Source organism: Stegostoma tigrinum, chromosome 47 (assembly GCF_030684315.1).
Source record: "Stegostoma tigrinum isolate sSteTig4 chromosome 47, sSteTig4.hap1, whole genome shotgun sequence".
NCBI lineage: Eukaryota > Metazoa > Chordata > Chondrichthyes > Orectolobiformes > Stegostomatidae > Stegostoma > Stegostoma tigrinum.
Genome location: NC_081400.1, coordinates 1,480,848 through 1,496,173, shown reverse-complemented (window position 1 = coordinate 1,496,173; position 15,326 = coordinate 1,480,848). Strand labels below are relative to the sequence as shown.

Below are 15,326 nucleotides of genomic sequence, written 5' to 3'. Positions count from 1 at the left end.
ACACACACACACACACTCTCTCTCTCACACACACACACACTCACACACACACACACACACACACACACACACACACACTCTCTCACACACACACACACACAGTCTCCCAATTCCCCCCCCCCACTACCCAGTCTCCCCCGCCCACTCTCCCATGCCACTCTCCCCTGCCTCTTATCCCACTGCCAACACTCCCCCTGCCCAGTCTCCCCCTGCCCCCACTCCCACTACCCAGTCTCCCCCTGCTCCCTCTTCTCCAGCCCCCTCTCCCGCTGCCCCCACTCCCACTACCCAGTCTCCCCCCACTCCCTCTCCCCCTGCCCCCACTCCCACTACCCAGTCTCCCCCCACTCCCTCTTCTCCAGCCCCCTCTCCCCCTGCCCCCACTCCCACTACCCAGTCTCCCCCCACTCCCTCTTCCCCTGCCCCCACTCCCACTACCCAGTCTCCCCCCCACTCCCTCTTCTCCAGCCCCCTCTCCCCCTGCCCACTCTCCCAATATCCAGTCTCCCCTGCCACTGTCCCCATCCCCCCTCCTCCAGCCTCCTCTTCCACTGCCCATTCTCCCCCACTCCCTCTTCTCTAGCCCCCTCTCCCACTGCCCAGTCTCCCCCCACTCCCTCTTCTCCAGCCCCCTCTCCCACTGCCCAGTCGCCCCCTGCTCCCCCTCCTCCAGCCCTCTCTTCTCCAGCCCCCTCTCCTCCTCTTCCTCCCTCTCCTCCTGCTACTTCTCCCCCGTTACCCTCTACCTAACCCCCTCTCTCCCAGCCCCCTCAACCCCCACTCCTTCTGCCCCATCACTCTCTCTGCCAGCCTCCTCTCCTCCCACGCTGTCTCATCTGGTCCCCTCTACCCCATCTCCCTCTCTCCCTACTCCCTCAACCCTTGCTCCCTGGCCTCGCCGTGCCGCTCTCCCCCAAACCCTTCTCCCCTGCCCCCCTTCCCCATCCCCATCTCCCCCATCCCCCTCAAACCTCATCCCCTCTCCCCCATTTCCCTGTCCCCGATCCCCCTCAAACCCTATCCCCCTCAACCCTCATCCCCCTCTCCCCATTCCCCTTAATCCCCATCCTCCTCAACCCCCATCCCCTACTCCCCCAGCCCCTCTGCTCCCGCACCATCTCCTCCTGCCCCCTCTCCCCCAGTGGCCTTCCACAGCCCCCTCCTTCTGCCACCTTTCCTCCAGTCTCTTCTGTCCCCTGCCCCCCCATCTCCCCCAAGTCCCCTTCTCAGAAACTGCACCCCCCCCCCCTCAACCCTCCCAAATGAGGCCATACCTGCATGTGGTTAATGGAGACCCAACAATCTTCTGGAAAGTCCTGGAGCATTGGGACGAGGAATTGCAGACAACCGTCCCAGTGACACAGCAGCAGCATCATTCCGATTAGATTCACTATCCTCACCACTGCGCTCGCAAGATCATAGGTCATGTGGAAAATCTAAGGTGTGCAGGAGGAGGAAGGTTTCAAACGGGGGCAGTCACTTGGAAACTCAGCCTTTACTCATTCATTCAGGGGACACAGTCGTGGGACATTGGTCCACAGTGACCCTGGAGAAAGTGGGGTTGATCTGCCTTCACAGGCTGCTCCCCAGGGAATATTGAAAACACAAGCTTTCGGAGCCACGCTCCTTCTTCAGGGGAAGTCCTGTTGTGTGGCTTCCGACTTTGTTCCCCCACACCCACCGTCCAACACCGGCATCTCCACATCATCGCTACCATTAACTCCATGAACTGCTGCAGTCCTTGTGCTGTGGGGAGACCCACAGTGTCCCTAAGGGAGGGAATTCCAGGAGTTTTGACCCTGAAGGATATATTTCCAAGTCGGGACGGTGTGCGGTTTGGTGATGGCGTTCCCATCTATCTGCTGCCTTTGTCCTTGCAGATGAAGTGGCTCTGGGTTTGGAAGGTGCTGTCTGAAGATCTGTTTGGTGAGTTTCTGCAGTGCATCTTGTATACAGTACACACTGCGGCTACTGAGCGTTGGGGGTCGGGGGAGTGGGCGTGGTACAAATGGGCTGTTTTGTCCTGGATAGTATCGAGCTTCCCAAGTGTTATTGGAGCTCAAACAATCCAGGGGCAAGTGGGGAGTATTCCACCCCACTCCTGACTTGTGCATTCTGGGTGGTGGGCAGGCTTCGGGGAGTCCAGGAGGTGAGTTACTCACTGCAGGATTCCCAGCCTGTGACTGGCTGTTGTAGCCACTGTGTTTATGTGGTGAGTCCTGTTGAGCTTCTGGTCGATGGTAACCCCCAGGATGTTGATAGGAGGGGATTCAGTGATGGTAGCACTCACAGGAGCTGTGGTGTGATTGTCTCTTATGGAGATGGTCACAGCCGGAGTCTGCATGGCTCGAACGTTACTCACCAAGCCTGGGTCTTGTTGCATTTGAACATTGATTATTTCAGTGTCTGAACTGCCATGAATGGTGCTGGACAATGTACAATCATCAGCAAACATCCCCCCTTCTGCCCTTACTGTGATTGGGGGGGGGGCGGGGGGAAGGTCATTGATGAAGGTGTCTGTACTTGTTCACATCAGAGTCAGAGACACTGGCTAGAGATAAAAAACTTCAAGGGAAAATGTATCAGAGAGAGCAGGAACTGCCGATGCTGGAGAATCTGTGATAACAAGGTGCAGAGCTGGATGAACACAGCAGGCCAAGCAGCATCAGAGGAGCAGGAAGGCTGACATTCCAGGCCTAGGTCCTTCTTCAGAAATGGCCTTTTCTGAAGAAGGGTCTAAGCCCGAAACGTCAGCCTTCCTGCTCCTCTGATGCTGCTTGGCCTGCTGTGTTCATCCAGCTCTGCACCTTGTTATCTCAAGGGACATTGTACGGGTCAATGGGACAAAGTCTTGAGGGAGTGTGTGATCGGGAGAAGTAGGTTGCATTTCCAAGGAGCTAGTGTCGGAACAACAGGCTGAATGGACTCCTCCCGTGCTTCCTCGTTCTATGATTCCTTAGAATAGCTGACAACGAGCCAGGGCTAAGTGCTGTCAGTCACATTATAGACGTGCTCATTCTCCAGGAGGACTGAGTTGAGGAATAACATCTTCACCCAGAGAGTGAGCAGCCTGTGGAATTCACCATCACCTCAAGCAGACCAGGCCAAAACATGTGATGTTTCCAAGAAAGGGTGAGGTCTAGTTCTTAGGACTAAAGGAATTAAAGGGCTTCTGGGAGAAAGTGGGAACAGCTTGAATGGCCTATTCCAGTTTTCAATGTTTCCACAACACTGGCCAAAGCAGAGACAGGGACACGGAGGAGTGGGGAGGCACAGGAGGAAAATTTGTTTGAGAGGTGTGGTGCGTGCTGCCCAGAAGGGAGCAGATTCACAGGGATCTCTGAAGAAAAGGTTTCTCGGGGAGGTGAAATTTGCAGCGAAATGGGGATAAATGTGTTGGGGTGGGGTGTTCGGGGTGGGGGGGGGCGGAGATGGGCGAAATGACAGGGGTGGGGAATGAACTAGAAAGCTATTGATCAGGGCCAGCACAGGACAAGTGGCCTCCTCACCAACCCCCGCAACGCCCCCAAAAACCCAAGTAGATTGGGAACTTACTTCCTCCCACTGGTGGATGTAGCGAATGAGACGGGACAGTCGCAGGAGGCGCAAAAGACTGAGGATCTTGGCGAAACGTACAATGCGCAGGGCCCTGGCAGTCTTGTAGACTTCCGAGTCTACCCTGGTCTCCAGGTCCACGATCAGGAAGACATAGTCAACTGGGATGGAGGAGACAAAGTCGACCAGAAACCAGCTCTTCAGGTATTTCATCTTGATGGTGTGAGGGTCGAGGATGATCTCTGTGTTGTCCTCCACCACAATGCCCGTCCGGAAATTCAGCACCAGGTCCATCAGGAAGAAGGTGTCGGACACCACGTTGAAGACGATCCATGGGGGGGTGTTCTCGTCTTTGAAGAAGGTGATGCCGACTGGCAGGATGATCAGGTTTCCCACCATCAGCAGCAGCATGGCAAGATCCCAGTAAAATCTGCCCAAAACAAACAGAACGGAACATGCGGCTCAGAGCGGGCCAGCAGCAGTCCCCCGAAAGCTGGGGGTCATCGTCTACACCTGGCGTGTACACATTCACTCGCTCACACACACACGCAAACACTCACCCTCATACGCAAACACTCACCCTCATACTCACTCGCACAAACTCACGCTCATACTTTCTTTCTCACTCTTACTCACACTCACCTGCTCACACTTACTCTCACTCCCCTTCATACAGTCATATGCCACACACTCTCAGTCTCTCTCTCACACTCACACAGATACACACACATGCATGCACACGCACACACACACTGACAGTGACACACACAGACCCATGCACACAAGCAGACACACACACACACACACACAACACACACACACACACACACACAAGCGCACATGTGCGCACACAGACATACATACACTCTCACACACACAGACACTCTCACTCTCTCACACACACACACAAACACACACACACACACACACACACACACACACACACACACACACACACACACACACACACACACACACAATCATGTGCGCACACTGAGCTGACTGCACAAACAGCATTTTTGGTGAGTGAAAGCATTGCCTGTGGACATGTAAGATTTCCCCACACACCCGGTCTTTGTTTCCTGTGAGAGGCTGTGGAAAGGTTGTTAGTCTGAGAGAGAAAGGAGAGAGGGAATGGAAACACAAACAGATTGGTCATGATCGTATGCTCGAGGGGACAAAAAGCCTTGTTTCAGTGTGACTGCAGAGAGAGAGAGTGAATACCCTCAGGACAGGAGGGGCCCATGATGCAAATGCCACTTCAAAACTTTGGCTGGTGTCAACTTGTATTTGTGCGCTGACCCTCCGACAGTGCCCGCTCCCTCAGCACTGACCCTCCGACGGTGCAGCACTCCCTCAGCACTGACCCTCCAACAGTGCCCGTTCCCTCAGCACTGACCCTCCAACAGTGCCCGCTCCCTCGGCGCTGACCCTCCAACAGTGTGGTGTGCAGGGATGAAATGTACTCCAGAACGGGGATTGGGTTCTGTGATCAACTAGAGTTGGCTCACCATGAAATGATGCTGTCTTGTAAATCGAATCATTGACGATTTTTAGTAACCATCGACAGAATGTGGGTGTCAGTGGCTGTCCCAAATGTTACAGCCTGTCCTTACTGACTCAGGGCCCAGTTCAAGGGCAGCCCCAACACTGGTAAAGGTGACAGATCTCCCGTAAAAGATGTTCCATCAATTTTCACAAGAAGTGATATTATTGGTGTGGAGTGAAGGGTTCCATGTTACCAAGAACTCAAGCTTATAATTCATAACCTTTGATCAATTTAAACATCATCATTAGCCAAGTTGTGATTCGTACCCTCTGAACACGAGAGCATGAACCCGGGCTGTGAATGACCTGCCCTGTGTAATAACTAACAAGCCGCTGTCTCTCCAACATTACTGCCTTCCCAAATAATCCTTGGGAAGGTTGTTGGGATCTGCCCTTGAATCACTACAGAACCTGCATCCAATGTGGGTGTTCACTGGCAATGCACTGTGTGACAGTGTGGGTGTTCACTGGCGGCACTGGCTGGTAGATCTCACAGTGATTCTCTGAGGATTCTGAGGTTGATGCTCAGTCAGACCTGAGCACACCCACTACATATCTTCACATCAATCTGTCCGCTTCAGTTCAATCCCCAACATAACCCCCACTCACAAAACCCGGCCTCCACATGGACACACAGTGGGGGCATGTTTATTGGAATAGAATGGGAGCTACGCACCACACTGTGACCCCTGCCTGTTACTAGAGAATGCTATCAGTCCCAGCATCAAGCAAGGCTGAACCACTCATCGCGAAACTCCAGGCCATTGGTTTGCAGCTTATGAGCCCCAGAGATTCAATTACAGTAATAGACAGAACAAGGCAGCAGTGAAGCAGCACCGGGAGTGGAAATATAGAGCAATGAGACTCTCAATTCCATTAAAATCCCTCATCACATTGTGTAGGTTAGAAGTTGGTGCAGCTCCAGCAACACTCAAGAAGCTCAACATCATCCAGGACAAAGCAACCCCCGCTCGATTGGCACCGCATCCCCAAACATCCCACTCCCTCCACCACCAACGCTCAGTCGCAGCAGTGTGTACCATCTACAAGATGAGGGCAGAAACTCACCAAAGATTCTCAGACAGCACCTTCCAAACCCACGACCACTTCCATCTAGAAGGACAAGGGCAGCATTTACATGGGAACACCATCCCCTGAAAGTTCTCCTTGTAACTAATGTTATGATCCTGGACCAGGCCACAAACATCATGTGAATATCTGAATAGGGTCCAGTGACTTTTATTTGTCAAGGAGACAGAGTGTGGGAAAAGGTTAAAACCACAAGACACCTCTAGACTCTACAACTTGTGACAATTTCTACATTCGACAATACAACGTATTTCTGACATACCGAGTTGTGATAAATATAGCAATACCCAATATGCTTCAAACAGTAAATATAATCAAGAAAGATCCCACTGCTTTCTCAGTGACTCCACCCAACCCCTCACCAGACACTGTGAGTCATAGCTTTAAAATGGGTGTGCCACATTCACCCAAAGAAAAACTTAAAATGTAGGTCATGCCTTACAAACCTTATCGAGTTTTTTGAGGATGTGACTAGTAAGGTTGATGAGGGTCAAGCTGTGGATGTGGTGTATATGGACTTCAGTAAGGCATTTGATAAGGTTCCCCATGGAAGGCTCATTCAGAAGGTCAGGAGGAATGGGATACAGGGGAACTTAGCTGCTTGGATACAGAATTGGCTGGCCAACAGAAGACAGCGAGTGGTAGTAGAAGGAAAATATTCTGCCTGGAAGTCAGTGGTGAGTGGGGTTCCACAGGGCTCTGTCCTTGGGCCTCTACTGTTTGTAATTTTTATTAATGACTTGGACGAGGGAATTGAAGGATGGGTCAGCAAGTTTGCAGACGACACAAAGGTCGGAGGTGTCGTTGACAGTGTAGAGGGCTGTTGTAGGCTGCAGCGGGACATTGACAGGATGCAGAGATGGGCTGAGAGGTGGCAGATGGAGTTCAACCTGGATAAATGCGAGGTGATGCATTTTGGAAGGTCGAATTTGAAAACTGAGTACAGGATTAAGGATAGGATTCTTGGCAGCGTGGAGGAACAGAGGGATCTTGGTGTGCAGATACATAGATCCCTTAAAATGGCCATCCAAGTGGACAGGGTTGTTAAGAAAGCATATGGTGTTTTGGCTTTCATTAACAGGGGGATTGAGTTTAAGAGTCGTGAGATCTTGTTGCAGCTCTATAAAACTTTGGTTAGACCGCACTTGGAATACTGCGTCCAGTTCTGGGCGCCCTATTATAGGAAAGATGTGGATGCTTTGGAGAGGGTTCAGAGGAGGTTTACCAGGATGCTGCCTGGACTGGAGGGCTTATCTTATGAAGAGAGGTTGACTGAGCTCGGTCTCTTTTCATTGGAGAAAAGGAGGAGGAGAGGGGACCTAATTGAGGTATACAAGATAATGAGAGGCATAGATAGAGTCGATAGCCAGAGACTATTTCCCAGGGCAGAAATGGCTAGCACGAGGGGTCATAGTTTTAAGCTGGTTGGTGGAAAGTATAGAGGGGATGTCAGAGGCAGGTTCTTTACGCAGAGAGTTGTGAGAGCATGGAATGCGTTGCCAGCAGCAGTTGTGGAAGCAAGGTCATTGGGGTCATTTAAGAGACTGCTGGACATGCATATGGTCACAGAAATTTGAGGGTGCATCCATGAGGATCAATGGTCGGCACAACATTGTGGGCTGAAGGGCCTGTTCTGTGCTGTACTGTTCTATGTTCTATGTTCTATGTTCTATGTTTCAAAGGTCCACTGGCCCTGAAGCGCCTGAGCTTGCTCCTGAGGCTTGGCCTGTAACCATGGAGCAGACACTGGCCATCGGATTGAGTGACACACCTTCCCCCCAACTCCTGCAATGGCCCACTGCCTGCACTGAAGCCTGGTAAACTTGATGTCACCACATCTCCAAGAAACCACTCCCTCCACCACTGATGGTCAGTAGCAGCAGTGTGTACCACTACAAGAAACATTGCAGCAACTCACCAAAGAGCGCAGTGGGGGCCGGGATGTTCAATGTCTTCAAGGCAGAGATTGATAAATTCTTGATCTCGCAAGGAATTAAGGGCTATGGGGGGGGAGTGCGGGTAAGTGGAGTTGAAATGCCCATCTCCCATGATTAATTGGAGGAGTGGACTCGATGGGCCAAATGGCCTTACTTCCACTCCTATGTCTTATGGTCTAAAGATTCTTAGACAGCAAACACACACAGTCATAGGCACATATGTATACAATCACTCTCTCTCTCTCACACACACATAAATACAGTTGCACATTCACATACAAATGCAGTTGCACGCAGACACACAACTGCTATCATGCACGCACACACAAATGTAGTCACAAACTCTTACATGCACACAGTTACAGATACAATCATGTAACCCAACTCACGTAAAGTCTCAGAAGCACAAACATACATACAGTCTCAAACACATTGGCAAACATGTATGCTTAGTCTTAAAACTACAGTCTTTCACAGACTCATGACCATAGTCTTAGGGGCACAATCTCACAGCTGTCACACATACAAATCATCATTCTGGCTAATAATCTCAGAGGAAGAAAACAGCCTCTCTCTCTCTCTCATATGCCCACACCAAAACTACTGCACACTCTCTTACATATCTAAACACACAGTCTCTCTCACACACTGATGCACAGTTTCATACAGCCATGCATATATTTTGCTGTCACACAAACACACCAATCTCAAAATACAGTCACAAATTCTGTCTGAATTATTCACATTTGCAAACATATGCACACACACCGTCTTTCTTATGCTGTATCGCATAGTCTGTGCCTCACTGTAATACATAGTCTGTCTCACACTGTATTACACACTGTATCACACACAGTCTGCATCACACTGTATTAAGTACAGTTTGTCTCTCACACTGTATCACCCAGTCTGTGTCACACTGTATTAGACACAGTTGTCTCTCACACTGTATCACACGGTCTGTGTCACACTGTTTCACGCATAGTCTGTGCCTCACTGTAACACACAGTTTCATACTGTATCACGGAGTCTGTGGCTCACACATTGTATCAGACACAGTCTGACTGTCACACAATATCACAGTCTGTCTCTCACTGTGTCACACACAGTCTGTCTCTCACTGTTACACAGTCTGTTTCACACAGTCTGTGCCACACTGTATCACTCACAGACGGTCTTATGCTGTATCACATAGTCCGTGTCACACAGTATTGCACAGAATATGTGTTTCACTGTGACACACAGTTTGTCTGTGTCACTAAAATTGTATCATGGACACCTCTCTGCCTGTTGTAATGTAGAGTGGGCGAGTTTGCCTGACACTGACCCTGCTCCCCATGCTGTGGCCTCCTGCACCCCACTCTGTCCCAGGTTTACCTGAAGTCACTGTAGGGGTGAATGATCCAGAATCCAGCAGACTTGACCCTCTCCTGCTCGATCTCCACCGCCTTGTGGCTGCCAAACATGCGAAGGGAAAACTTGTTGACCCCAGGCTGAAGCAGGGCACTGATCTGACGATGCATGAAGGTGTTACTGCCAGCTGCCAGTTCCTGCTCTGCTGCCAGGATTTGCTCACATGAGCCTGGAGCTTTTTGTAGGAATGCCACTGCCTTGTGTGAGCAGGGGGCTGCCTCTCGGTGTGGGCTGCAGCCCAATCTCTGCCCTGAGTCTGGGCTCCCGGTGCCTGCTGCTTTCTGTGCTGGCAGTTCCCCATCCAGTTCCCAGTCCTGAGAGCACACGCTGCCCTTGGCCTGGCTATTGTCTCCCCTCTCCATCCTACTGCCCTGCCTCTGCATAGGGAGGCAGCCTCTCTCTATCTCTCTCCCTTAGTACTTCCCTCTATCTCCCTCTCCCTTTCAGCTTCCCTTCCTCTATCACTTCCCACTATCTCTCTTCCTTTCTGCTTCCCTCTCTCTATCACCTTCCCTCTATCTCTCACCCTTTCTCCTTCCCTTAATCTATGTCCTTCCTTCTACCTCTCTCTCTCTTTCTCCTTCCTTCTACCTCAATCCCTTTTTCCTTTCCTCAATATCCTCTTCTCTCTCCCTATCTCCTTCCCCCTTTCTATCTCTTCTCTCCCTGCCCTCCTCACCGTCTCCCTTCCTGCCTCTCTCTCTCTTCTTCAGCGATTAAACCAGCACCAGCTGCCGCCTCTCAGCAGCTCTGACATGATCACCATGTTCAGCTCCAGTCGCGGTCCTTTGAGCCATCGTCAGCTTGGCTCAGGCTGCCTCCTCCAGCCCCTTCCCCACCCCCACCCCCACGGGGGTGCTGGGTGGTCCAGCTCCCCCTTCACAGGGTAGGGTGAGGGGTTGGGGGCTGCTGAGGCTGGGGTGGGGGTAGATACAGAACCTGCTTCCCCCGCTCCCGGGAGCAGACTGAAGGAGACGGCGAAGAGCTGGCTTCAGGACCTTGGACAGCGCCCGGTGCTGGAGGGACGCAGAGAGCGGGGGAGAAGCGCCGCTCTCTCTAACAGCAGCTCTGCCTCGGAACTGTCACCCTCTCTGCTCCATGGCCAGGCAGAGCCACAGCAAGAGGCATCTGCCGCATAATTCATCAGCTGACTGAGCGAGTCTCTCTCTCTCGCAGGAGAGTGTCGCCACCCGTGTCTCAGTCTGTTTATTACAAGGATAACTGCTCGTGTCTGACTCACACTGCTTTTGTGTGCGTGTGTGTGTGTGTGTGTGAGCCTGTGTGGGGGTTCATGTCTGCTTGGACATGCGTGTGTTGACATGTGGATGGAAGTGTCTATATGGGCCAAATGGGACTAGATTAATTTAGGATATCTGGTCAGCATGGATGCGTTGGACCAAAGAGTCTGTTTCCACATTGTTCAGCTCTAAGAGACTCTTTATAATGATGAGTACCCCTATGTGCATAGGCATCTGTCTCCCTATCAGTGCATGCTTTGTGCATCTGTGTGTATATTTGTGAACCAATGTGGTATGTAAAAAAACCTGTGTTAATATATGCATTTTTTAATTCATTGTGGGATGTGGGCATTGCTGGCTGGCTGACATTAATATCCCATCCCTAGTTGCCCTTGAGAAGGTGATGGTGAGCTGCCTTCTTGAACATTTGCCGTCTGTGTGCTGTAGGTGGACCTGCAATATCATTAGGGAGGGAATTCCAGGACTCTGACCCAGTGACACTGAAGGAACGGATATATATTTCCAAGTTAGGTGTGTATTTGCATATGTTTATATAGTATGCGTGTGTATTATTTGAGTTATGCACATATACTACGTTTGTGTATGTATGTTAATGTAACGTGTACACGCCTTTGTGTGTGCCTATGCACATACCTGCTCATACACCTGTGTATACATATGAAAGTATTTACATGTTGTGCTGTGTGTTTGTATGTGAACGCGTGTATTTCACTGAGGTGTGTATATGTATGCATTTAATTTGCATGTACCTGTGGGGACGTTTATATATGAATGTGCAAATGTGCGTGTAGGAGGACAGATTTCTACATTTGCATATGTAGGTATATGTGTATCTTTGTGTTTAAGTGTGAGAACGCGTGTGTCTGTGTGTGTGCATTTGAGTACATGTGTGTTTGTCCCTGTGTCTGCAAGTACAAATGTGTAAGATAACAAAGTGTGAAGCTGGATGAACACAGCAGGCCAAGCAGCATCTTAGGGGCTCAAAAGCTGACATTTCGGGCCTGGGCCCTTCATCAGAGAGGGGGATGGGGAGAGGGTTCTGAAATAAATAGGGAGAGAGGGGGAGGCGGACTGAAGATGGAGAGAGGGGAAGATAGGTGGAAAGGAGAGTATGGGGGGGGAGGCAGAAAGGGGATAGGTCAGTCCAGGGAGGATGGAGAGGTCAAGGGGGCGGGATGAGGTTAGTAGGTAGGAAATGGAGGTGCGGCTTGAAGTGGGAGGAGGGGATAGGTGAGTGTGGGACAGTATCATGTGGAATTAGGAACTAGGAATGCAGAACTCCCGGCTAATTTCCTGAGGACAAGGGTTGGAATCCTACCATGGCAGATAGTGATGTTTTAGGAGAGTTAGTAATTGCTCAGGAGGTTCGTTGGGTGGCTGGTTTGTATTACAGAGTGATGTCAGCAGAAGCATCAGCTGAGGTTATCATGAAGGGATCTCCTTCACAACCTCTCCTCTCGCTTGAGGTATGCTGACCCTCACCTTAAACCACCACCAGTCATCTCTCTCCCTAACCTGAAAGTGGCCCTCTAAGGTCTAGGACAATGATAACTTTCCTTTAACTGTGTACTTATGTGGCATGTAAGCCTCTCAGCACTGACCCTCCGACAGTGCACTGCTCCCTCAGTGGTGACTCTCCGATAGAGCCCACTGCATGAGCACTGACCCTCCAACAGTGCAGCGCTGCCTCAGGACTGACTCTCCCACAGTGTGGCACTCTCTCAGCGCTGGCTGTCTCACAGTGCAGCACCACCTCATCATTGATCCCCCAACAGTACTGCACTCCCTCTGCAATGACCCTCCAATACAGCAGCACTCCCTCAGCACTGAACCATCAACAGCGCGGGATCCCCTTAGCACTGACCCTCCAAGAGAGGGGCACTCACTCAGTGTTGACCTTCCAAGAATGCTGTGCCCCCTCAGCACTGACCCTTCAAAAGGGTGGAAGCATCTCGGCGTTGACCCTTCGACAGTACGGTGCTCCATCAGCACTGACCCTTCGACAGTACGGCACACCCTCAACACTGACCCTTTAATAGTGCCCGCTCCCTGAGCAGTGACCCTCTGACAGCGCCTGCTCCCTCAGCACTGACCCTCCGACAGCGCCCGCTCCCTCAGCACTAACCCTCTGAAAGTGCCCGGTCTGTCAGCCCTGCCCCTCCGACACTGCAGCACTTCTTCAGCACTGACACTTCAACAGTACGGCGCTCCCTCAACACTGACCATTCAACAGTGCCCGCTCCCTCAGCACTGTCCATCTGACAGTGCCAGCTCCCTCAGCACTAACCGTCCAACAGCGCCCGCTGCCTCAGCACTGACCAACCGGCAGTGCCCGATCCTTCAGCACTGACCCTCCGACTGTGCCCGCTCCCTCGGTGCTGACCCTCCGGCATTGCCTGCTCCCTAAACACTGACCCTCCAACAGCACCCGCTCCCTCAGCACTGACCCTCCGACAGTGCCCGCTCCCTCAGGACTAACCCTCCGACAGCACCCACTCCCTCAGCACTGACCCTCTGACAGCACCCGCACCCTCAGCACTGACCCTATGACAGTGTCCACTCCCTCAGCACTGACCGTCCGACAGTGCCCGCTCCCTCAGCACTGACCGTTCGGCAGTGCCCGCTCCTTCAGCACTGACCCTCCGACAGTGCCCGCTCCCTCGGTGCTGACCCTCCGACATTGCCTGCTCCCTCAACACTGACCTGCAGACATTGCCTGCTCCCTCAGCACTGACCAGCCGGCAGTGCCCGATCCTTCAGCACTGACCCTCCGACTGTGCCCGCTCCATCGGTGCTGACCCTCCGACATTGCCTGCTCCCTCAACACTGGCCCTCCGACAGTGTCCACTTCCTCAGCACTGGCCGTCCGGCAGTGCCCGCTCCTTCAGCACTGACCCACCGACAGTGCCCGCTCACTCGGCGCTGACCCTCCAACATTGCCTGCTCCCTCAACACTGACCCTCCGACAGCGCCTGCTCCCTCAGCCCTGACCCTCTGACAGCGTCCACTCCCTCAGCACTGACCCTCCGACAGTGCCCGCTCCCTCAACACTGACCCTCCAACAGTGACTGCTTCCTCAGCACTGACCGTCCGGCAGTGCCCGCTCCTTCAGCTCTGACCCTCCGACATTGCCCGCTCCCTCAACACTGACCCGCGAACAGTGCCCGCTCCCTCAACACTGACCCTCCGACAGCGCCTGCTCCCTCAGCGCTGACCCTCCGACAGTGCCCGCTCCCTCAGCACTGACCCTCTGACAGTGTCCACTCCCTCAGAGCTGACCCTCCGACGTTGCTTGCTCCCTCAACACTGATCCTCCGACAGTGCCCGCTCCCTCAGCGCTGACCCTCTGACAGTGTCCGCTCCCTCAGCTCTGACCCTCTGTCTGTGCCCGCTCCCACAGCACTGACCCTCCGGCAGTGCCTGCTCCTTCAGCTCTGACCCTCCGACGTTACCCGCTCCCTCAGCGCTGACCCTCTGACAGTGTCCACTACCTCAGCCCTGAACCTCTGACAGTGCCCGCTCCCTCGGCACTGACCCAGTGACAGTGCCTGCTCCACAGCCCTGACCCTCTGACAGTGTCCACTCCCTCAGCACTGACCCTCCAACAGTGCCCGCTCCCTCAGCACTGATCCTCCGACAGTGCCTGCTCCCTCAGCCCTGACCGTCTGACAGTGTCCACTCCCTCAGTACTGACCCTCTGACATTGCCTGCTCCCTCAACACTGATCCTCCGACAGTGCCCGCTCCCTCAGCGCTGACCCTCTGACAGTGTCCACTCCCTCAGCACTGACCCTCTGACATTGCCTGCTCCCTCAACACTGATCCTCCGACAGTGCCCGCTCCCTCAGCGCTGACCCTCTGACAGTGTCCACTCCCTCAGCCCTGACCGGCTGACATTGCCCGCTCCCTCAGCACTGACCCTCTGTCAGTGCCCACTCCCTAAGCACTAACCCTCCGACAGTACCCGCTCCCTCACCACTGACCCGCTGACAGTGTCCGCTCCCTCAGCACTGACCCTCTGACAGTGTCCACTCCCTTAGCACTGACCCTCTGACATTGCCTGCTCACTCAACACTGACCCTCCGACAGTGCCCGCTCCTTCAGCACTGACCCTCTGTCAGTGCCCACTCCCTCAGCACTAACCCTCTGACAGTACCCGCTCCCTCACCACTGACCCGCTGACAGTGCCCGCTCCCTCAGCGCTGACCCTCTGACAGTGTCCACTCCCTTAGCACTGACCCTCTGACATTGCCTGCTCCCTCAACACTGACCCTCCGACAGTGCCCGCTCCTTCAGCACTGACCCTCCGACAGTGCCCGCTCACTCGGCGCTGACCCTCTGACATTGCCTGCTCCCTCAACACTGGCCCTCCGACAGTGTCCACTCCCTCAGCACTGACCGTCCAGCAGTGCCCGCTCCTTCAGCACTGACCCACTCACAGTGCCCGCTCACTCGGCGCTGACCCTCCGACATTGCCTGCTCCCTCAGCCCTGACCCTCTGACAGCGTCGACTCCCTCAGCACTGA

At 53.1% G+C, this 15,326-nt stretch overlaps 1 protein-coding gene across 1 annotated transcript in view; it reads right to left on the bottom strand.

Annotated features, from left to right (window-relative positions):
• LOC125449746 (potassium/sodium hyperpolarization-activated cyclic nucleotide-gated channel 4-like) overlaps positions 1–10,715 on the bottom strand; it is a 34,908-nt gene extending 24,193 nt beyond the window's left edge. Inside the window, exons 1-3 of the mRNA XM_059642971.1 lie at positions 9,507–10,715; positions 3,556–3,985; positions 1,275–1,436 (exon numbers count right to left, since the gene is read on the bottom strand). Of these exons, the coding sequence (XP_059498954.1) occupies positions 1,275–1,436; positions 3,556–3,985; positions 9,507–9,925 (1,011 nt within the window). The 5' untranslated portion in view covers positions 9,926–10,715. The remainder of the gene's footprint in view (positions 1–1,274; positions 1,437–3,555; positions 3,986–9,506) is intronic.
• Positions 10,716–15,326: the final 4,611 nt, after the last annotated feature.